This window comes from Crassostrea angulata, chromosome 1 (assembly GCF_025612915.1).
Source record: "Crassostrea angulata isolate pt1a10 chromosome 1, ASM2561291v2, whole genome shotgun sequence".
NCBI classification, from domain to species: Eukaryota; Metazoa; Mollusca; class Bivalvia; order Ostreida; family Ostreidae; genus Magallana; species Magallana angulata.
The window spans coordinates 16,563,228-16,587,124 of NC_069111.1; the positions used below are offsets into that span (position 1 = coordinate 16,563,228).

Consider the following 23,897-nt stretch of genomic DNA (forward strand, 5'->3'; position numbering starts at 1 on the left):
TTTCAGCGACTAAGTTTTTTAAACAACTAGTTATTTGGCAATGTCGCATTAAGTCAGTTGCAACCTCATTGATTTAAGAAATAAAGTACGAGTTTTCGTGAATATTGCAGAATAACCTCCGAGGTCGAGAAATGTTGTTTTGAAATATAAAAGCCGAGGCGTTAGCCGTTAACCTACAGATCGTTTCTCCTATAGAGAGACGATCTATGTCATTATGACGGCTGTTCCGTGTAACCCCAACGGTTTTGTTAGTCATGATCTCTATTATCGACGCAGCCCCAAAATTAACGCACTTGCCAACAAATTTCAAAGTGCATAATTTTTCAAAGTACATTGTAACACTATGTTTTGTCGCCTTCGGTTCAATGGCGACCGCAAAAATGTTTTTGCCAGCACCACTTGGTAAACAGTTCATGATCATAAATTGATTAAAGTAATACGAGGGTCAATCCAAAAATACGAAGACTTTTGCCATAGCTATTTTATTGAACGTCATATTATTACTAAATCTGGTAGACATAATTTAACAAAAGTTTCAAACAATTTGAGATCAGAAAAGTACATGTATATTTATTTCTTTATTTGTAAGCATAATTTAGAATCTAATCCTGCAAATATGAGGGCACGGCGCACGGTCAAAATTTGTGTTATGTCAACAATAAACTGTATAATGTCGATAGTAATTATATCTCTATAAAATTGGCTTTAAACCAAATATTATTGAAACACCAAATTAAGTATTGTCATGATATTCTATGTGCCATATAATGACAGGATGTATGGTTTTATTGAACAGAAATCAGTTACTAGAGACAGGTAGTCCTCTTTAAAATTGACTAAAAACGTTGACGTCGACGGACGTCACTGCGCAACGAAAAGTAGTACAAACAGTATGGACTTAACTTGGGAAAAAGCCGATACAAACTATAAAAGGGATCAATGGTGCAAATAATAAGTCAAAGATTATTTGCACATTTATGTTGAACTTTGAAACATTTTGTGGCATGGGGTGGTGGTAATTGTATTTCAGACATCAAACACTCCGAAAGAGAATAGAATATCTGTAAAATGTTGGTCAAAAGAATAAGTAACGTAATCTGAGGTTCAGGGTTATCCTTTTTTTTGTAAACTAAGAGACACACGTTTAAAAAAAAATGGAAACTTTGAAGAACTCGCTTATGATGCTAGAACAAATGTGAGCAAATAAGACGTTTAGTGGTAAAGTGCTATTTTAAATTGTGAGGTGAAAGGCACATGAGGCTAAGCGTGATATGAAGATGGAGTATTTCTATAAAGGTGCGAGCGTCATGTTGACGTCATGTTTCGAACGTTACCGTGCTCCTTGACGACAAAACACCGTTCCATTAAATTGACTGTAACTTCAATTATCAATAAAATAAGTGTTATTGCAGAGATTAATCTGTTAGTTAAGACTTTTAGTAAAAATATAGGATAGACAACCACTTTGCGTATTATTGATTGACCCTCGTAGGTACAAAACAGTGCAAGTGATAAGTTCTCAGTGTTGACTTGTAAAGGGTCTCCGCGAGTTTTACTATACCATATGATCAACAGCTAGAAAATGTTGTGCAATCTCTGCGAAGATAACCATTTAAATAGAGCGAGTCTGACCTATAATTTTTCGATCTGAGAAAAAACCCCCAGTCATAGTTAATTTATGATTTATTTGACCATTTGACAGATCAGATACACTTGGTAAACATGTGCAATGTATACATGTATTATATGCAAAGTTAGACCAGTTCGAAACTAGTAGAGCTAGAAAATAAAATTCCCGATATCGCTACAATACATGTATATATATGTTTGTTAGTTATTATGTGGTACTGAGTAAATAAATCAATCTTTTTTTCCACATTCCTACATTTTTTTTTTTCATTATTTACAAACCAAAACACACTATATAAATAGTGCCTGTTTGGGAGGGTAACAGTTGAAATTGACACCCCGAGAAAACCATTGTCAACCGACGCGAAGCGGAGGTTGACAATGGTTTTCGAGGGGTGTCAATTTCAACTGTTATCCTCCCAAACAGGCACTATTTATTTTGTTATACTGAATGTCTTAATTTTTAAGAAAATTTTACTGCTTTTATATAGGAATAATGTAAATTCTACAGCGAACCGTACGCGCATAATTTTCGCGCATGTAACATTTTTTAATGTTACCCGTTGCTAAGTGCGTTGCTAACGCTGAGAGTAATAGAACATATTATTAACTGCGTCTTAACCAATCAGATTTCAGTATTTAACATGAAAGTATAACAAAAATAAATATTACATGATCAGGATTGATATTCATTGCAACTTGAGAAAAACTATAAAGCTTTGACTTGTTAAATCATTCAATCGGACAAAATAACAAAAATCGACTACTGTGGAATCATTAGATTTCGTGGTGGCTCAATTTTCGTGGAATTCGTGGGTACCTCTCATCAACGAATTAACATCCTCCACGAATTAATAAATTTGAGTAATAAAGTCATATTTCCTCTGTATGTTTGAGAGAATACACGAAATTACGTCCCCACGAAGCTGTTAAATTTAAGCAATCCACGAAAATTGGCCCCCACGAAAATTAATGATTCCACAGTATTATATGTCAAAATCACTTCAAAACGTTTTCAATGAAAATAAAAATGAGAATTACCATATCGTATTGTCAATCAATTTTCTCTTTATCTGATAATCAAAAACTACCCAAGTATTTATTTCTTTCTACATGAATATAAAACATTTATGTAAAATCTGAATACAAAAGTAAAATGTTAAATGAACGTTTTGAGAATATCTGCACAGCGTTTCCAAATTCTTCTATACATATTTCTTCAGTACAGTGTAGCTGGTCGTTTAATCCGGAACTGAAAAATGAAATATTGATAACGTTAAAAAATTTTCTCCATCCAAAACTAAATTGGATGAAATGTAGGTATTCTTTTATTATCTGTGTCAATAAAACGTCAATTATATTTATTAAATTTAATTCTTGGAAAAAATTCTGATTGTTATGTCTTTTTTTTACTTGTTTTTGTTGATTCAAAAGATCGTCGATTGAATTCCAGTAGCCTTTAAATATAAATATCAAAAATATTAAAAGTTGAAAAAAAAATTGCCAAAATTGAGTTAATGACAACATGAGCAATCAAACTGCAAAATCTTATTTCTTTATCGCAAGTTTTTTTTTTATTCTATTAATTTGTAGGCCTATATGCTTTTCTAAATTGAAACACAGTATTTTGGGTAATCCAATTTTTTTATCCTTCAGCTTTATCATAAAAAACTATATAACATCCCCATCAATGTTTTACCTCTAGATGTATCATCTTTATTGTCATTAACACCGTTATTGTCCAATGTAATGGATCTGTAAATGAAACATACAAATGTGAAAAGTATTAAAGCCTACAACAACACCAAGATTTTCTTTCTCTTTCTCCCCCAGCCACATATTTTAAATTCTATTTCAGTTGTTGTCGAGATCCAAAAGATGCCGCGGCCATTATTCTCAAATACTGTATACCACGAACGTTATCAATCAATTATTAGACCAGAAATACCCATCATAGCTTCGCACTGATCATGAAAGTATATTTTCAGAACTTTAAAAAAACCATATCAATTTCACGTTTTAGTTCCAGAAAAAAACCCGATGTGTATTGCTTCAAATGTTCAAAAAGGCTGTTTCCTTACAATTTAAAAGGATGTGATTTTTAAGATATATACTATAAGACAGAAGTGTATTCAAGGATATCTTAAAAAATCTGCCGTCTGCATATGATCAGTCTGATTGGTTTAGATAACTTCTAAAGAAACCTTTGGGGTACACGGAACTGCATAAGAGAAACGATCAGTAGAAAACATGAACTGTTAGTAAAATGGAAATAAAGTTCTTGTTATCATGATTGTTGCATTATAGTATGTCCCAAGATATTTTTTGCCGCATATTTTCTTAAATGATTTGATATTAATAAATACCTCTTGATTCAGACGATACTCATTCAATAGTATGAAAAAACCAACACACGGCTAAAGATAGAAAGTCTACGGGGATTTTTGCATCGCATCAGCCATAATTAAGCCCGGATGATAACGTTGAAAAATTGTGCGAGGTATTCCGAGTGAATTCCGAATGGAGAAAAAATGTCAACATTCCCCATAAAAATCTCCGTAGGCAATCTGTTTTCGTTCCTGTGATTTTTACGAAGTTTTACGAACTTTTTAAGAAGTTATCTTGGACATTTTCCCTTTCATCGAATTCAACTGAACTTCTTTCCCAAGTATGTGTATTTTTATTAACAGTCGTCCAAATGTGCAGCAAAAATATATTGGGACAGATTATAGGACAATATCCGATAAATGTTCTTTGCAACTTAAAAGCCTTGGCTGTCTCGGCTTTTATATTTCAAAACATTTTCTGACCTCGGAAGTTATTCTGCAACATTCACCGTAACTTGTTCTTAAATATATATATAAAATTGAAAGATTAAAATAGTGAAGTCAAACTGTCTTTATCTAAGAAATACAATTTAAATTCCGTGATATTTGGATCAGCAAAATAAATGTACAATATACTATAATACAATACTAGGATTTACATCATGCTATATATTTAATAAATCAAAATGTACTTTTTTTTTTTACAATTAATTTGTAACCTCCCACATGTATGCGAAAAATTATATTCATATTCTAATTTATTTAACGAATTAAGGAACAAATATATTATAGTCACCTTTTACTTTTCTTCTTGGATCGCCCTTTTTGGCAAACATACACCACTGCCAGAACAATAATTGCCATACCCAATGGAACAACGATTCCGATGATGATAAAAAGTGTCCAACCTAAAGCTAGTCAGATATCCGCATTAGTTTATTAAAGATAAAGACAATCACAGCATATGACGGATTCAAAATTGGGTTATGTAAAAAAAACGGAGAAAAAGCTGATAGCATTAGATTTAATAAAAAAAAAATAGTGCGATAAATGATGGCATGAAATATATTATTTAAGGAATAAGGAATCATTCTTTGAGTATTATGAGGAGATATTTTGGTCAGGGCGTGATCAAATCCAATAAAGGCCGAAGGGCTTCAGGATAGATTTGTTCACGCCCTGACCGAAATTATCACCTCATACTATTCAAAGAATGATTCCTTATTACTTATGTTTATATAATTTTAAGCCAGTGTACGATTAAATATTTAATTATAGATAAGCAATCCCCGCTGGCGCCTCAATTTGGCGACCTTTGAAGTTATGGGTTATATAGTACAAAATCGATACGTAGTGTTATCACAGGCAAAGACACTGGAAAATGTAAATATTTAACAAAAATATTTAAATTTGATAAAAAATTTAGTGTATTTATCCTTTTTAAAATTGAATTTCCGAAAATATCAATCTGCAGTTTTATTCTACATACGATACTAGGAACAGGAATAGGAGACAATATTTAAATGTTTTATAAATGATATTTATAGATTCCTTATATATATATATATATATATATATATATATATATATATATATATATATATATATATATATATATATAATTTATATATATATATATATATATATATATATAATTTATATATATATATATATATATATATATATATATATATATATATATATATATATATATATCTTACCTTTTGTATTTGAGTTTCTGCGAAAGAGGTGAAACAATTTATGTCTAATAAATCTACATATACATGTATATGTATCCTTCTATTTCTTTCCAAAACAATGGAACACACAACGATGAAACATCTAATGTCTAAATTTTAAACATAAACACCGGTACTTACACACACGAAGCTACTCCCGATGAATCAATACACGTTTTCCCTTTCGAACATACATCAGCGTAAATAAGGCATGGGTTGATGGTAGAGTTGATATCTATATGTATTATGAAATCAAATACTAGTAAGTATCAAACATTCTGTTATCGTTTGCATCAAATTCAATAAAGTAACCAACTATCAATATAAGATATCATCCAATATTTTTCTTCAAATGATGAAACACATCGTCCTGGGTAAAAGACAATACTGACAGATAGCTTCCATATTACTAAATCTTTTCACTTCGCATAAATTGCAACAATTCTTGCCTGCTGACATTGATGCGTTTGAAAGAAGAGAATGGTTTTGGTTGATTTGTATTTAATATTTGTATTCAAATGACAATTTGCATAATGGTCACAATTTGTAACATTTACTGTAGATTCCTAATTAAATGCAAGGAATTTCTGCGTAAAATCGCCAAAGGCAACTCTCGCCAATTTTAAAACCTCGTTATCCTTTTTTTTAAAGTTTTAAACTATAGGAAATTATATAAAAAAAAAAAAAAAAAAAACAACAAAAAAACCAAAAAACAAAAAAAACCCTGGTGATTGCGATTTGATTCAAAACGATGGAATCGCGAAAATAAGTACTCACATAAAATAAGGAATTTACAGTATCCCGATTTGATAAATTGTGCATGCAAACGAGGGTTACATAGTAAATTATCAACAAATCTTTTCATTGAATGATGTAATCCTTGCTAGAATGAAACGCCTCTTTAATAATATCAATAAAAAAGACAATACAATTCTTAATAACTTACTTATTGTGATATTGTCTTTGAATAAAATTATGTTTTTGACTTCTGTATTTCGGTTGAACAAAACGATTTTTTCGTCTTGTCGCAGCAATTTGACCATGCTATTTGCAGTGTCAACTTTAAGGGTTTCCTCTGTGCCACTCGAGTAGATCTCATGTTCAACAATCACGCTTCCAAATCTTACGTAAAACAATGAAATAAGTTACAGAGGCATGTCAAGTATTGAGGTAGATGCATCAATTAAGTTTAATTACAATTCAACGTATCAGAACTTACCGCAAAGACAAAAACACTACTCTTGTAAAATCTTGAACATGTTTCCTATAAAATGTCTCCAACTTTGCAAATAAACAAAAAACAAAAATAAATGTACTATAATAAAACCACAGTAAAACAAACCTATAGATTTTATAAATCATAAATAAAATTATCAAAGAAGAATAAAAAGGACATGTTCAATTGCTTTTTCAATATGTTTACCTGTGATGTGATTTCCACTATCCACTTGTCAGTATTTTGGAGGATATTTTCTCTTCTGTGGTCAAAATCAAAGGCTATCTCAGCTTTTACTTTAAACTCGTCAGTACCTAGAATAAAACATATTTTAAACAAGAGGCCCATGGGCCACATCGCTCACCTGAACAGCAGTTCCTTGTAACATTACATTTCGTAGCATATGCTTTTTCTATTTTAAACATTGAACCCCTTTCTGGGGACCCAGTTATGGTCCGAGGTTTATGGTTGGCTTGAACAACATAAACAGTAACATAGGAATGAAAATGTGTAGCACTGCGGTAGGACCGCACGTACACAACCTGAAAAACTGAACGTAGCAGAGTTCCACTTCAAGAGAAATAACTCTCAGACTGTACAGAACATCAAGAAAGATAACTCTTGGTTCCACTACATTAGAGTTTACACAATTTGAGGATCCTTGCATAATAATCTCACAAACTGTAGCATTATAGTTCTCGAGAAAAACTTTTTAAAAACATTTTCAATATATCTTTCTATGTTAAACTTTGAACCCCTCTTGGGGCCACAGTATTAGTCCAGGGCTAAAGTTTTAATCATTTGGAATCTACATTATTTAAGGATGCTTGCATAGTTATCTCACAAGCTGAAGCATTATAGTTCCCTAGAAAAAGATTTTTCAACATTTTCCCTCTATATTTCTATGCTAAACTTTGAACACCTCTTGGGGCCCCAGTATTAGATTGAGGTCACAGCTTTTATAATTTCGAATCTACACTATTTGAGGGTGCTTACGTAGTTATCTGACAAATTGATGCATTGTAGTTCTCGAAAAGAAGATTTTTAAACATTTTCCATATATACCGGTACTTCTACATTTAACTTTAAACCCATCTTGGGTCTCTAGTATTAGTCCAGGGGTCACTTTTTTAAAACTGTCGAACCTTCATTATCCAAGGTTGTATGCATGATAGTAATCTCACAAATTGAGGCATTGTAGTTCTCGAGAAGAAGATATTTTAACGTTACCTTTATATTTCTATAATAAACTTTGACCCCATCTTGGGGCCCCAGTATTGGTCCGGGGGTCACGATTTTACCAATTAGGAATCTACATGAGCGAAGGCATAGAAATTCCACAAACTAAAACATTGTAGTTCTTGAGAAGAAAATTTTTAAACTTTTCCTTAATGTTTTTTAAAATGTTTAAATTTTGAACCCCTCTTGGTGCCCATCAATTGTCCGGGAGTTACAATTTTTTGAATCTACATTATTTAAGGATGTACATGTATGCATAGTAATATCCCAAACAGTTGCACTATAGTTCTTGAGAAGAAGATTTTAAAACATTTTCCTATATATGTTAAAATCTAAACCCCTACTGGGGCCCCACTTTTTTGTTCAGGGGTCACGATTTTTACAATCTTCACTATATATACAACCGTTTGTGTATGTATTGGCATTTTTGGTGAAGTGGTTTTTGAGAAGAAAATTTTTAAACATTTTTCATATGTAGTTCTATGTTAAACTTTGAACCCCGCCTGGGGCTGCAGTTTTGATTTGAGGGTCACGATTTCTACAATTTAGAATCTTCATTATACATACAAGCTTTTGTGTAAATATTGGCATTTCTGGTGCAGTGGTTCTTGAGAAGAAGATTTTTTAAACATTTTCCTAAGGTATATCTATGTTAAACTTTGAACCCCGCCTGGGGCCCCAGTTTTAGTCCGAGGGTCACGATTGTTACAATTTAGAATCTTCACTATATATACAAGCTTTTGTGTAAATATTGGCATTTCTGGTGCAGTGGTTCTTGAGAAGAAGATTTTTAAAACATTTTCCTAAGGTATATCTATGTTAAATTTGAACCCCGCCTGGGGCCCCAGTTTTGGTCCGAGGGTCACGATTTTTACAATTTAGAATCTTCACTATGTATACAAGCTTATGTGTAAATATTGGCATTTCTGGTGCAGTGGTTCTTGAGAACAAGATTTTTTAAACATTTTCCTATGTATTTCTATGTTAAACTATGAACCCCGCCTGGGGCCCCAGTTTTGGTCCGAGGGTCACGATTTTTACAATTTAGAATCTTCACTATATATACAAGTTTTTGTGTGAATATTGGCATTTCTGGTGCAGTGGTTCTTGAGAAGAAGATATTTTAAACATTTTCCTATGTATTTCTATGTTAAACTTTGAACCCCGCCTGGGGCCCCAGTTTTGGTCCGAGGGTCACGATTGTTACAATTTAGAATCTTCACTATATATACAAGCTTTTGTGTAAATATTGGCATTTCTGGTGCAGTGGTTCTTGAGAAGAAGATTTTTTAAACATTTTCCTAAGGTATATCTATGTTAAATTTGAACCCCGCCTGGGGCCCCAGTTTTGGTCCGAGGGTCACGATTTTTACAATTTAGAATCTTCACTATGTATACAAGCTTATGTGTAAATATTGGCATTTCTGGTGCAGTGGTTCTTGAGAAGAAGATTTTTTAAAAATTTTCCTATGTATTTCTATGTTAAACTTTGAACCCCGCCTGGGGCCCCAGTTTTGGTCCGAGAGTCACGATTTTTACAATTTAGAATCTTCACTATATATACAAGTTTTTGTGTAAATATTGGCATTTCTGGTGCAGTGGTTCTTGAGAAGAAGATTTTTAAAACATTTTCCTATGTATTTCTATGTTAAACTTTGAACCCCGCCTGGGGCCCCAGTTTTGGTCCGAGGGTCACGATTTTTACAATTTAGAATCTTCACTATATATACAAGCTTTTGTGTAAATATTGGCATTTCTGGTGCAGTGGTTCTTGAGAAGAAGATTTTTAAAGACATGCACCCTATACTTACTGTTTCGCAATTATCTCCCTTTTGAAAAGGGCTGTGCCCTTTATTTTTACAATTTATAACCCCCTTTCCATAAGGATGCTTTGTACCAAATTTGGTTAAATTTGGCCCAGTGGTTTTTGAGAAGAAGTTGAAAATGTGAAAAGTTTACAGACGGACGGACAGACGGACGGACGGACGGACGGACGGACGACGGACAACAGGTGATCAGAAAAGCTCACTTGAACCTTCGGTTCAGGTGAGCTAAAAACTATCGGATGTAATTTCGAACACATCATATTGTAAGCTTGCTGCCTTAAAAAGTGATCTTAAGAATAAGCTTTTTACATACTGTCATAATATAATAAGCTGATGATTTAAATTCTTAACGTTGATCAATCAATGGTATTTAAAGTCCTTTTCCAGCAATGTCAGTTTAAATAATATAACCTTAAGTTAGTGTACTTACTTGCAATTCCAGGTGGCTTTGGAGCTGTAAAATTTAAATGCGCAATTATATTTGTGTGCATAAATTCGTGTTTATTAAAAGAAATATAAAATATCTATATGTAGATTTATTTGATTTAAATATTACAATTATACATACATGTCGATTAAACATACATAAAGATTTTACATTAAAAAACCCCGAACACTAACCAATACAATTAGAGATATCTGTTCCTCCATACCGACATTCGCAGTGAGCCGATCCATCCGTGTTTATACAGACTTGATGGATAGATTCATTGCAAGAAATCAATCCATTTTTGCATTCATCGATGTCTTCAGAGCAATCAGTTCCTGTCCATTCTTTTTTGCAATCACATGTTCCAGTCACGTTATGGCAAGAATTGGTGTTGTTAAGTACGCATGCGCAATCGTTTGAACAATTGTCCCCATATTTAAAATTCTCACAGACTGTAAAAAATTTAAGATTTCTTTACATTTTTTCATTTTTAAAAGAAATATGCTGATGTATAACAATGAAGTACCTGAAGAACTTAATTAGGTGGTATTGGTGTATAAATACACAATATATTTGCATGGTCATATTAATATTTATAGTATGCATTATTATGAAAAGGACATTACTTCATGATATTTCTTAAAATAACTAGTCAATTCTTAAAAACACTATCAGTATATCCTTTAAAATATGAATCGATTTTGAGATTCCGGGATTATTATTTTGTATTTTTTTAGAGGTGAAAATATCGGTATCATTTGCCAGTTCACCAGGCATGTCTGAGACTTTGTTAATTCCAACTTAATGATAGCCAAACATAAATATTTTGGCCAAATAACAGACCGATTTTGCTTGTCCTATATTGTATGGGATAAATAGTTTCACTTGTAATTCTAATTTGCCTAAGAGTTGTTATTAAGTAAAATTAAAGATTATGTACATATAGCATATCATAATCAAAATTTTAAAGCTGTTAGAATCGTTCTATTTAATGAACAGACTCACTTGTACTTTCGGGTTGCTCAGAAGCTGTAATTAAGCAAAATAACGTGGATAAAAGCATATCTTTATTACCAACTTTTTTATATCAACATACTTTTATAAAGTGAACACATTAACTCGTTTTTTTAGGTTGCATAGGAGCTATAATTATATAAAAACAAAGATAATTTATAATGGGCATATCATTATTAAAAATTTTATGCTATCAAAACCATTGCGTAAAAAATTACCAGTATACTCACTTGTACTTTCAGGTTGCTGAGGAGCTGTTAATATGTATAATGAAAGGTCATTTGTAGTAGGCATACCATTTTATAAATATATTTACTTATTATGAAAAACAAGTCAAACTTGTATTTTAAAGTTTCTAAGGAACTGTAATTATGTATAATAAAGGACCATTTACTATAGACGTTTCACAAAAAATAAACTATCGATATCAATATATAACATGATTATACTCACTTGTAGTTTTAGGTTGCTCTTGAGCTTTAAATGATAATAATATAAGACGACTTATATTATGCACATCATAACAAAAATCTCTAAGCTATCAACATCTTAATTTCTTTCATCAAAAAATTTAGTTAAAACACAATAACTTTTGAAATATTACAAACTCATATTGTTATATTTATTAAAGATTTGACTAGATTTTATTTCCCAACTCAATAATTTGAATCACCAAAAGAGTGGTAAGATTTTGATAATGATAGTCAAACACTACATTACATCACAGGCTGAGTGGCCCTATACTTAAACTGATATCACCAGAACTATGACATACTCACTTGTAGCAACGGATGGTTCGGGAGCTGCATGAAGAAATGCATCAAATTGAATTAAAAAGAGCGTTTATCAGAGGTTATTCATTAAACAATTTTAAGCAATCGACCTCAAAGTATACATATAGTTCTTTTAAATGCAAATTATTATTTAAAACAACAGATTATTCCTTTAACTTACGGACACAGTTAGAGATATCTGATCCTCCATACTGACATTCGCAGTGAGCCAATCCCTCCGTGTTTACACAAACTTGGAAGATAGATTCATTGCAAGATATGGACCCATTTTGGCACTCATCGATGTCTTCTGAGCAGTCAGTTCTTGTCCACCCTACACTACACTCGCATTCTCCTGTCACGTGGTCACACATCTTAGTGTTGTTAAACACGCATTCACAATCATTAGAACAATTGACTCCGTATTTGAAATTTGGGCACACTGTTTTTTGTATAAAAATTACAATTACAAATAATTAATTCTTTTTATTGGTTTGCATTCAGTTATATAAATTAGTTGTATTACAGTCTACCTTGACCGATAACATTACAACATTAATTGAGTCATTGTTGAATGTAGAACAATTATTACATTTAAAATTGATAATGATGATAATGGTAGAAAGGTAATGTTTAATACTATTAACCAATATCTAATCCTTTTATCACCTGTGCACGTTTTTCCATCGCCTTCAAATCCTGATCTACATGTACACGTATATCCACCGTCAGTATCAGAACATGTTGCATTCAGTGCACAATCAGCTGTCTGTTCCTTGCATTCATCGATATCTATTCATGACAGTGATGATATTTTAATGCTATTAAAAAAAACTCATATTGTGGAACCGAGTGTTATTGTTTTTACACTCTAATACATTATTAAAAATTCATCAAAGAAAAAACTTAATATTGTTATGCTTGCCAACTTAAGATCAGTTATCACATTAAAATAACACTAGATAAAATCGGAAATTAACACTTTACACATTAGTATAATACACAGCATAATTTGTAATAATTTTTGTATATACTGTTTTCGAATTTTTTCTTCGTTGCCTTCTTAACCTTAACTTTAAAATTGAAATTAAAATGAAACAACATCGTTGGTTTAAAGGAGCGGGAAGGGATGAAAATAAAAATTTTAATTGTTTATTTTTACATGTACATATGCTTAATTCTTCTTGTTGCAACTGACTAGAAGAATTAAAATGTACTATTTGGAAAACAGTGGGGAGGAGGTCAAATCAGCTCATTTTGTTCATTAACTTTCATATTATCTTATTCAAAGATGTCCGATCCAAGTTCCCGCGATGCATGATGAACTCGTCCTAAACTATCCACATTTACTTAAATTAGTCAACCAGCGTTCTTTGTTACCCCGTTCTGGAAAGTTCTATCCATCAAAAATAAAACCGCGCGTTAAAAAACTGGCAACATGTAATTTCATCTTTTGAACATTTGTCAGATCTAAACTCCTATGTATGCTCTAAATAAATTCCCAGTAAATATATTCACTCACGATGTAATCATTCAATATTAATTTATTGTAATATATAGTTTGATGCAAACTACCCCTGATTCGGATGCACCAAAGGGTGTCCACCACATTACTCTTGTTTTTGCTATTGCAGGCTTGATAATCGAAAGTAAAGGTAAAATTTTGATAACTTTTACAAAATTATTTATCAGTTAGAATTCAATTAAAGATAACGATATCATCTCACATGTGTTGAAATACCATTAGTGCCAGACATTTTGTAGTTTATTTGCAAAAATGTCTTAAATCTTAAATATAGATTCTTTGATTTGCAATAATTAAGTGTGAAGACAATTATCATTTTGATAGAATTGGTCGCCTTCCGTACTGTTTTGTTTAAAAAAAAATGGTATGAAGAGAAACTCACTGTGGCAGTTGGTTAGTGTTGTGCTGTTTAAGACATATCCTTTAGAGCACGAACAACGAAAGCTTCCAGGAATGTTTGTACAGTTCTTACACCCGTCTATACCGGTATCTATAGTACTGCATTCATCAATGTCTTCACATTTACTGAAGTTAAGCACATTAAAACCGTCCCGACAACTACATACGTAACTACCGTCAGTATTATTACAGTAATGTTCACAATGGGAGTCTCCAAGACATTCATCTATATCTATATAAAAAATGTTGTATTAATTTACGAAAGATATCTTTATGAAAGATATTATTATTTTAAAGTGGATTTATATACACATGAATTTTACCTTTGCATGATCTTCCATCCTTTTCCAATGAGTATCCAGTGGTGCAAACACACTCAAAGGAACCTTGAATGTTTGTGCAATTATGTTGGCAGGTGCTTGATTCATTGCATTCAACAATATCTGTGTTAAAAAATATATTTCTATAATGTTTTCTCAAAGACATTCCTCTATATCTATAAAACAATCAACAAAAAGTGTCTCTTATGATGTAAATACAACATATTCTACCTAAACAAGTCAACAGATTTCGATTTTCAATTGATAATCATGCAATATAGAGAAATTCGTCAACATTCATACCATCAACACAACGTCATGTTTCAAAACGAATCATGCATTTTACCTTTGCAGCTGTCATTTGCGCTGTTAGTAAACCCTTCTTTGCATTTACATATAAAAGACCCGTCATTGTTGATACATTCCTCTGTGTAGCTATTGCATGGATTGTCTGTATTGTTACATTCATTAATGTCTGTTTCACAAAGTGTTCCGGTCCATCCAGGTTTACAGTAACAACCAGTTATATGGTCACATCTGTCAGAACCTTGTCCACAACTGCACTGCTCTTGACAATTTTCTCCGTAATAGCCTTCTGGACATTCTGTAAAACCAAAAAACAATGTACACATTAGGCAAGAAACATTGTTATCAGACAGATTCCCACACTTTTATATGCTTTTCTAACCTTTTTTTATATGTAAAAGTATTATTCAATAAAAGAATATTATACATACTATGTAGAATAGAATGTGTTCTGATAGACAGACTGAAAGAAAATCAAAGACAAACAGACACCCAGATAGTATCACTTGAAGGGTTCGGTAAAATTAGTTTTGTATTAATGGCACAGTGCTAGATATCGAAATATTTCTTTGTTACCCTAATGCAAGTTTTTCAAAAATATAAGACAAGCTGAGATTCTTAGCACCCTTCCTCCTTTATCGGGTGAGAGTTTCAATTACATGGGACCCAGATTATATTAAATATAAATATATTTGATACTTGAGAGTAATGAAACATATTAACATTTAATGAAAACACTAAGATCATCTATTTTTCATATACACTATAGCTACATGTAGAACGTCAGATAAAAAAATATATTCCTATATAGTATAATTTGAGTAAAACATGGACTTACTGGTGCAGTTTGACATTGTTGTGTTGTTAAGAACGTATCCTTTAAAGCACGAACAGTGAAAACTACCGGGGGTATTTGTACAGTTCTGACATTCATCAATACCGGTATTAATAGTACTGCATTCATCAATGTCTTCACATTTGCTGTAGTTGACCGCATTATAACCGTCCCGACAACTACATATGTAACTACCGTCAGTATTATTACAGTAATGTTCACAATGGGAGTCTCCAAGACATTCATCTATATCTATATAAAAAAATGTTGTATTAATTTACGAAAGATATCTTAATGAAAGATATCAGCATTTTAAAGTGGATTTATATACAAATGAATTTTACCTTTGCATGATATTCCATCATTTTCCAATGAGTATCCAGTGGTGCAAGCACACTCAAAGGAGCCTTGAAGGTTTGTGCAATTATGTTGACAGGTGCTTGATTCATTGCATTCATTGATATCTGTATTAATAAACATGGTTCTTTATACCGTAAATTGTAAAATGTTTACAAAAAGACGGGAAGATGCAGACGGACATACAAGACAACCTTTGATTTATCTGTGAAAGTTTGAATTAATGGAAATGTATAACTTATATAAGAAGAGAATTTATAAAAGTTGTCGTAGAGGACAATGGTGGCATAAGCAAAGGATCGGATTGGGTGGAGAGACTGTGGGGCTGTCTAATGTGCCACCTGACATGAAGAGGCCAAAGTAAGTAAGTAAACAAAAATTGCAAATCGTGACCATGCCCTTTTATCGATTTCAGCGGAAACTGATGTCAATTTTACATATCCGATTACAGAGAGACGTATATATTTATTATTGCACGAATATTTAAATAAATAAATAAAGCTTTCCAGTACAAACCTTTACAAGTGCTTTTGTCAAAATCAAGCTCAAATCCTGATTCACAGAAACAATATCCTTTGTATGGATCTCTCTCCCCAAACCGACATCCATAACTGCAGTTCAGCTGCGGGAATTGCGCACATACATCGCGCACTAAATGGATCAACAAGATTAACTTTATTCATGACCAATGTTTTTATTTGATTTATTAAATTTTGTATAAAATGTTAAAAAGAATGTTCAAATCAATCCCATCAACATTTTACACTGTTTAATTAAATACCTATGCCGCATGTTTTTCTATCAACGTCATCCAAAGTATATCCAAATTCACATCCACAATTAAATCCACCGATGGTGTTAATGCAAATCTGCTGACAATCAGCGATGCCTCTTTGACATTCGTCAATATCTAGAAAAGACATTTTATTACGTATGATTAGTATGAAAACTATGTTGTATTAAAATCTTTATTGCCATTATTAACTTCTTAGCTTCATGAGTCTTTGCATTCTTATTATTGTGTAGCTTGATAGGCATTCGAATTATTTTTGAAAATCATGAACATTAAACATTTTGATTTGCAAGCTACTTTTTTTAAATCAAGAAATATACATAGAATAATTTCAATGTTACAGAACTTAAGGGGTATTTCGAAAATGTAAACTTTGTTTGTAAATTTGAAATTCCTTGATAGTACAGAAATCTCAATCCAGTCACAATGGATTCACAAGGAAAATTTAGCACTAATTCATCATAAGTTTACTCATTAAACTCCCATCTATCTAATTGCAAACAACTATTATATGTAAAATTTTACAGTGTTAAAAAGTACAAATTGATATTATAGATTAAGAAGACCAGCTAAGAATTCAGTCCTCAATTAATAAAGTTACGTACTACAAACTTATTTCGACTACCCATTGGAAGATTAATAAAAAGCTTGTTTGATTTCTCAACTATATGAGATGGATTAAAATAGAATTTTCTACAAACCTTCACAACCAGAATCATACTTCTGAAAACCGGGCTTGCAGTTGCAAGTATAATTTCCATAAAGATTCTGACAATTGGTATCCACTGAGCATGTATTCAAAGTTATATCCGAACATTCGTCAATATCTAAAAATAGAAATACATTATAGTGTAAAAAAAAATACAAAATGATATATTTTTTTCAGGAAATTACTGATCATAATTAATAAACAAATAAGTAATGTTGAGAATTATACGAGACGGTTTAAAACTAGGCTCTTCTTGATGAAACGAATGATCAGAATATTGATACTTAGAGACGAAAATAGTGTTCACATGAAGATCAGGTTTACCGTCACAACTATCTCCATTCTTTTGAAATCCTTCTTTACAATTGCACGTGTACGACCCTTTCAGGTTTTGGCACACCTTTTCATTTCCACATATGCCCTGGTCATTTTCACACTCATTGATATCGACTGTACAATTCGTTCCAGTCCAGCCACGTTTACAGAAACACCCAGTCACTGGGTCACATCGTTCCATGCCTTGTCCACAGGTGCATATTTGACTGCAATCCTCCCCAAAATATGGTTCTTCACATTCTGTTTAAAAAGGACAAAGATATATTTCACTAGTACATGTACAATTAACCAAATGTCACGATTCGACTGTTTCAGTAAAGCTTAAAGTATTTTAGAATTCATGAAATACAAAAGTATTTGTACGACAATCATTTTCATTAAATATCAAGAGAAGTGTTACTGTGCCTGAACATGAAATTTTATCTTCATTCAATTTGAATCCAGGTCGACAATCACATTGGAATGAACCGTTGGTGTTGTAACATTCTTGTAAACACTTCGGGGGTTGTAAATCGCATTCATTTACATCTAAAAATATACAAAAGTCGTATTATTTCAAGCTAAGTACAAACAAATTTTAGATAATAATTCGTTTTCAACAAGAAGTGATGAACACCTTGGCAACCTTGTCCGTCTTCGGCGAGTTGAAAACCAATTGGGCAAAGGCATTTCTTCTCGATTGGATCACAAGTGTACTCACACGATCTTTGAATGCTGTCACAAGAGTTTTCGTCTGAATAATATAATACGTATTATTAACATATAAAAAAGAAACATTTTTTTGGTCAGTGATGCTCTTAATGATATCAAAAAATGTCATTTTATTCACCCCCAAATTAGTTAAATGTACAAACCAGTTCTAGAGCAGGTAGCGTTATTGCTATTGAGAGAAAATCCCGGAAAACACAGACATTCAAATGATCCATATGTGTTGTTACAGATTTGCTCGCATCCAGATGTCTTCTCCGAACATTCGTCAATGTCTGAATTATAATCAATGAAATATTTCCTAATCAAATTATTCTCTTTGAGCCCTAAGTTGAGATATAATTTATAATTTCTTACTTTTTAATATGACGACCTGAGAAATCATTTAGGCCCCATCAAATGTGTTATGTAATTCTATTCGGTTAGTTATATAGTAGTATACTATTAAAAGACAAACATACGTCTTCAACGTTTTTTATATCTCCAAGTTTTCAAAACGGTTTTTATATTTGATTCTACTACAGTTATTGCCGAGATCAAAGAGATGCCGCGGACATTATTCTCCAATATACCACGAACGTCATCAGTAAAATATCAGATCAGAAATACCTATTTGCCTCGCACTGATCATGGAAGTACAACTTCAAACCGAAAAAAATTTAAAACCATGTCAATTTCACGTGTTAGTTCCAGTCAAAACAATGTGTATTGCCTCAAATCTTAATTTTTAAGAGATCAATGCGGCTGTTCCGAGGACCTCCCTAGCACATTATCACTGCATGTTTTTACATAAAGTATATAAAGTGTAGTAGTAATAATTGTATTAAATTGTCCTTAAAATATTAGGAATGTGATTCAAAGATATTTTATAAATAAGTGAAGGGTATTAAAATCCTAAGAAAAAGTCTGTCGTCTGCATGTGGTTTCTTTGATCGATACACATGTAAACATTACTAACAAAACCGTTGGGGTTACACTGAACAGCCGTCAAAATGACCTAGATCGTCTCTCTATAGGAGAAACGATATGTAGAAATACTGCACTGTTAGTAGAATAGAAATAAAGTTCTTGTTTTCGTGAATGTTGCAGGATAACCTCCTCGGTCTCGCTAACGCCTCGGCTTACAACATTTCTCGACCTCGGAGGTTCTTCTGCAACATTCACGAAAACTCGTACTTTATTTCTTAAATGTACGCGCCGATTTGAATATTTTACCTGCTGTAAATTAAAAGTAATATACAGTAAAACTCGTTTAGTACGAACACGGATATAGCGAAATTTCGGATGTAGTGAAGTTTTTTTGAGTCCCCGGTAAAATTCTTAACAAATCTTTGCAAAATTTAACGGTTATAACAAATTTGGATATAACGAATTTACGGATATAGCGAACTGATTTTTTTTACTTCTGTAGAGGTGAATGATAACGAAATTTAACACTTTTATAACGAATTTCTTTACAGTTTAAAAAATTTTCATTACCATTTAACATAATGGTTTGAATGAATTTATTTTGACATAAATTGTCAATTCACAATCAGATTCTTAAAGGTATCAAAAAATTATTTTCATTCTAAGCTTCAATTGTAAACTGGTGAAAGAAAAATATGTATATAGTGAAATCGCTATAGCTATTATTACGAATTCGTTATACGGATATAACGAATTACGGATATAACGAAGTAAATTCATGGGTCCCTAGGACTTCGCTATAACCGAGTTTTAATGTATAGGGTTTTGCAAGATGAAACAAACGGGAAAACAACAGAACAAAAACATTCTGCCACCTAAAATCATTCAATTGGACTGAAAGCCGCGTATCTACCCAATATTTAACCTAACATTAGAGTTCGATTATGAGCTTAATGTTAAATGACATTAGTGTATAATTTAGGCGTCTGAGACAATTACCTTTACAAGTGCCGTTGTGTTTTCTGAAGCCTGATAAACAGATGCACTGGTAGCTTCCTTCAGTATTTTCACAATGCTCAATGAAAGTATTGCAGACTTTCGAACTGTTTCCTTCACATTCGTTTATATCTATATGATTTCAGAAAAAAAATTCAAGTACGAGTCAGTTGCTTATAAAAAGTTGATAAATAAATTTTGCCATTTATTTTTTGCTACGTAGTTTTAATGTTATTCAAATCACACCAAACAGTTATAAAATGACTAAGTAACCTTTTTCAAGCAACTTACACTCGAAATTAAATATATATAAAAAATTATATATATTCTTAATTTTATTCTTTTTAATTTAAATTATCATTTATTAAAAGTTGCAGAATTTACGTTCACTACTGTTTTATTTATCAAAAATGAATATACCTACCTTCACATTTATCATTAACATCGTTATATCCCATAGGACAATCAGTACAGTTATAACCCCGACCGAATCTTATTTCCTCTTCCGGTGTTAGGTCAGTACAATTTCGTTGTAGAGGGCATGGTTCATTGAGACAGGCGTTAGTGTCCATTTCACAATTTTCACCTGCAACGATGGGTTATTGTTTTTATTTTGGTTTTGAACAAAACATCAAGTATAAGAATTGATAACAATTATAACATGTTACCATTTTTAAGTAGGCTCGATTGTCGTGGCTATTTGTAAACTATTTTGATAACCCTAAATATAGTGCTCTGAATAAAATTAAATTTTCAAATTTCAAAGCTTAATGTTTGGATATTTTCTTTACTCAATGATAGTTTATGGATATAAATATCATATGTCAAAGTTTAAGGCGGATCCGATTGTTAATTTTTTGACCATCTGGTCACCTTAAGACAGTAGAACAAGTTATATTACCGGAATAGCCGATGTCACACACACAAACTGCCCAACTGTAACGGTCATTTTCGGAAGGTATAATATTGTCGTAACTGCATCTACCATTGCTTCCACAACCTTTACAAAGTACGATTGAGACGTCAATGGACGGCGATTCAGCTCCAACGTCATCTATCACACTGATACTAAAAGAAGTTATAGCAAACATAAATCAAATCTATTAATTTTAAGATAATTGACAAAAGTTTAATCTAGTCCAGACAATCTTTACAATCATATTTGTTTTGCCTCGGAATAGAATGTCTCGACGTCATTGGATGAATCGCGTCACGTGATTGCCTTATAAATTTCTTTACACGATGAGCGTCAAACTTTATACGGCAACATGGCAGACGTAACGTTATTTGAGCTGATTTTTACAAATACGTTTAACTATACCTTTAATATTTTAAGCCCCAAAATATTTAGAGTGACCCCCCCCCCTTTGCCCGTGTCGTACTTTTACGATCCTACAATGGCATCCAGATTTGCACAAACGACTGACGAGGAAGGTAAACAATTAAAGAATAAAGCTATGAATTTAATTGTTACATATCATTTTTTGTTTGTTTACATATCATCTTTAGGTCCTGTTTACAGAAATTTTGGGGTCGGTTAGTCCATAGAAGGCTCGACTCCTCCTCGCTTTCTTTGGACTTTACCGACCCGACAAATTACCATAAATGGTCAGTAACAAACCTATTAAGTAATATTGTTTCTTCAAAATAACAAGGTCCCAAATCTTATTACGCTGACGATAGTAAAAAATATAATTTTATTTTAGCAAGTACATAAATAATAACTTTTCTGGAATTATTTAAATATTTTTAAAAAATGAACCATAAAAGTGTGTTACCTTAATTCTGATACAGCTGTACTGGTTGGTGTCCAATTAGCGATTCCTGTTGTTTCATTCAAAGAAAAACGTTCAGGCTGCTTCAAAAGGTTATATTTAGGCAGTTTGGTGCTGTCGTCATAGGCGTTAAATTGCATGTAAACAGTCTTACCGATTTCAACATTGATGGAACTATTGCCTGTTATTATGGGTGATTCATTTTCTGTTAAAAAAAGAGCATTGTAATCCGGGTAGTAATGTGGGATTTTTGTTGAAACATTTTCTTATATTTTAAGAGTTTTCATTGCATCTAATGTTAAATTGAAGGTATGGGCAGATGTGAATACCCATATTTTTCATAAACCTGTTTACATAAATGGCAGCTCAAGATAGAGTGAAATAAATAAATAGAGTAATGTTGTCGGGAATCTATGCGTAATAATCCTAACCAAGTATTTTTATGTCTGTATGTGCAGATGCCTCCTCTAATCCAGACGATTCTGCAAGAGCAATATCTCCTGTTGCTAGGTAATCGAAAATACAAGCCTGCGATATATTTGAACCACATTTTGTTTTAGCATCGTCTAATTTAATTCTATCTACTTCGTCCAAGAAAAGAGGTTGAAACTCAAGGTGAGAATAGTTTTGGTATGATAATCCCTTCTCGTAGTAAAACAGCGAATCCTCATTTACAAGCCCTAAAATAATGTATTTGTTAAAAAAATATCTGGCTGTTTACTCGATACACAAAATCAACAGTTTACAATATAAAATAATATTATTGATTGAAATAAATAACTTACATTTTTGGCCAAAATTGAAGTAAAGATCTCTCTCTGTGTTGGTTGCATTTTCATCTAACAAAGTTCCATTGGGAAGTATAAACTCATTAGTTGCATTTCCATCGAAATTTCCCATCAATCCTTTGGCAAAACCACTATATGCGTTATCAACAACCACCTCTGATATCAAAAAGCGCACACCCAAACTAACTCTAAGAATTATAGCTTGAAAAGAAAAAGAAAAAACCCTAAAGATAAAACAGCATTGTTGAAAACAAATCTGATCTTTTTTCAATACCAGCCCGTAAATTAAAAACAATTGTTAACATCATATTTGTTATAAAGTTGTCCTCAACTTCAACTGAAATAATTTTTGGTCTAAGCATTATTGAATAACAATTCCTTTGATGGAAACTTTGTTTTTTCTTCTACAACTCCTTACTGATTTCATAATGTTACGAGAATTTGCTTTGGGAGACACATTTGTTGCAAAATATAGTGGACCGTATTTGAGAAGGTAATATGTATTTATGCTACAATGTAATTAAACTCACATGTTTGCAGGAACGATGCTGCCAATGTTCTGTTTTCCCACCGGACACTCAAGTTTTGATTCAGTGAAACATAAGACTCATTTCCAAATTCTCTTGTCAAATCCCTATCATTGACTCTTACAAGCATTTCTTTAAAAAATCAATTAAGGTAAGGTTTGCGGCTTGCATTTTTTAGAGGTTGTACCAAAGTTACATACCATGTTGTTCACTATACTAAAGTCTTTTTTCTCATGAAATTCAAATGAATTTTGCCCGTCCCGTTTTATAACTACAAAATGTCAAAGTTCATGATTTCCAATTTTCATTTCGATGAAATGTAAACAATTTCGTGAAAATATGTACATTTTATATGTGACTATTATGGGGGTTATTTATGCTTAAAATGTTCGAAAATAATATCACTATTAATATCATGATT

At 32.1% G+C, this 23,897-nt stretch overlaps 1 protein-coding gene across 5 annotated transcripts in view; it reads right to left on the reverse strand.

Moving 5' to 3' along the window:
- Positions 1-2,619: 2,619 nt before the first annotated feature.
- Positions 2,620-23,897, reverse strand: part of LOC128186279 (uncharacterized) — a 43,494-nt gene continuing 22,216 nt past the window's right edge. For 2 of the 5 annotated variants that reach the window (XM_052856083.1, XM_052856076.1), the window contains exons 19-51: positions 23,480-23,608; positions 22,947-23,150; positions 22,593-22,841; positions 22,165-22,366; positions 21,288-21,454; positions 20,811-20,972; positions 20,390-20,518; positions 18,628-18,756; positions 18,390-18,506; positions 18,179-18,301; positions 17,762-18,013; positions 17,430-17,555; positions 16,717-16,845; positions 16,452-16,586; positions 14,441-14,560; positions 14,101-14,349; positions 12,863-12,985; positions 12,375-12,635; positions 12,200-12,223; positions 11,874-11,897; positions 11,651-11,674; positions 11,412-11,435; positions 10,598-10,858; positions 10,407-10,430; positions 7,119-7,225; positions 6,915-6,976; positions 6,642-6,817; positions 5,837-5,930; positions 5,678-5,694; positions 4,753-4,870; positions 3,329-3,384; positions 3,043-3,086; positions 2,620-2,881 (exon numbers count right to left, since the gene is read on the reverse strand). In XM_052856083.1, coding sequence (XP_052712043.1) covers positions 2,849-2,881; positions 3,043-3,086; positions 3,329-3,384; positions 4,753-4,870; positions 5,678-5,694; positions 5,837-5,930; positions 6,642-6,817; positions 6,915-6,976; positions 7,119-7,225; positions 10,407-10,430; positions 10,598-10,858; positions 11,412-11,435; positions 11,651-11,674; positions 11,874-11,897; positions 12,200-12,223; positions 12,375-12,635; positions 12,863-12,985; positions 14,101-14,349; positions 14,441-14,560; positions 16,452-16,586; positions 16,717-16,845; positions 17,430-17,555; positions 17,762-18,013; positions 18,179-18,301; positions 18,390-18,506; positions 18,628-18,756; positions 20,390-20,518; positions 20,811-20,972; positions 21,288-21,454; positions 22,165-22,366; positions 22,593-22,841; positions 22,947-23,150; positions 23,480-23,608 — 4,094 coding nt within the window. In that variant the 3' untranslated portion in view covers positions 2,620-2,848. The remainder of the gene's footprint in view (positions 2,882-3,042; positions 3,087-3,328; positions 3,385-4,752; positions 4,871-5,677; positions 5,695-5,836; positions 5,931-6,641; positions 6,818-6,914; positions 6,977-7,118; positions 7,226-10,406; positions 10,431-10,597; positions 10,859-11,411; positions 11,436-11,650; positions 11,675-11,873; positions 11,898-12,199; positions 12,224-12,374; positions 12,636-12,862; positions 12,986-14,100; positions 14,350-14,440; positions 14,561-16,451; positions 16,587-16,716; positions 16,846-17,429; positions 17,556-17,761; positions 18,014-18,178; positions 18,302-18,389; positions 18,507-18,627; positions 18,757-20,389; positions 20,519-20,810; positions 20,973-21,287; positions 21,455-22,164; positions 22,367-22,592; positions 22,842-22,946; positions 23,151-23,479; positions 23,609-23,897) is intronic. The other 3 variants (XM_052856092.1, XM_052856097.1, XM_052856104.1) reach the window with 3 other exon arrangements.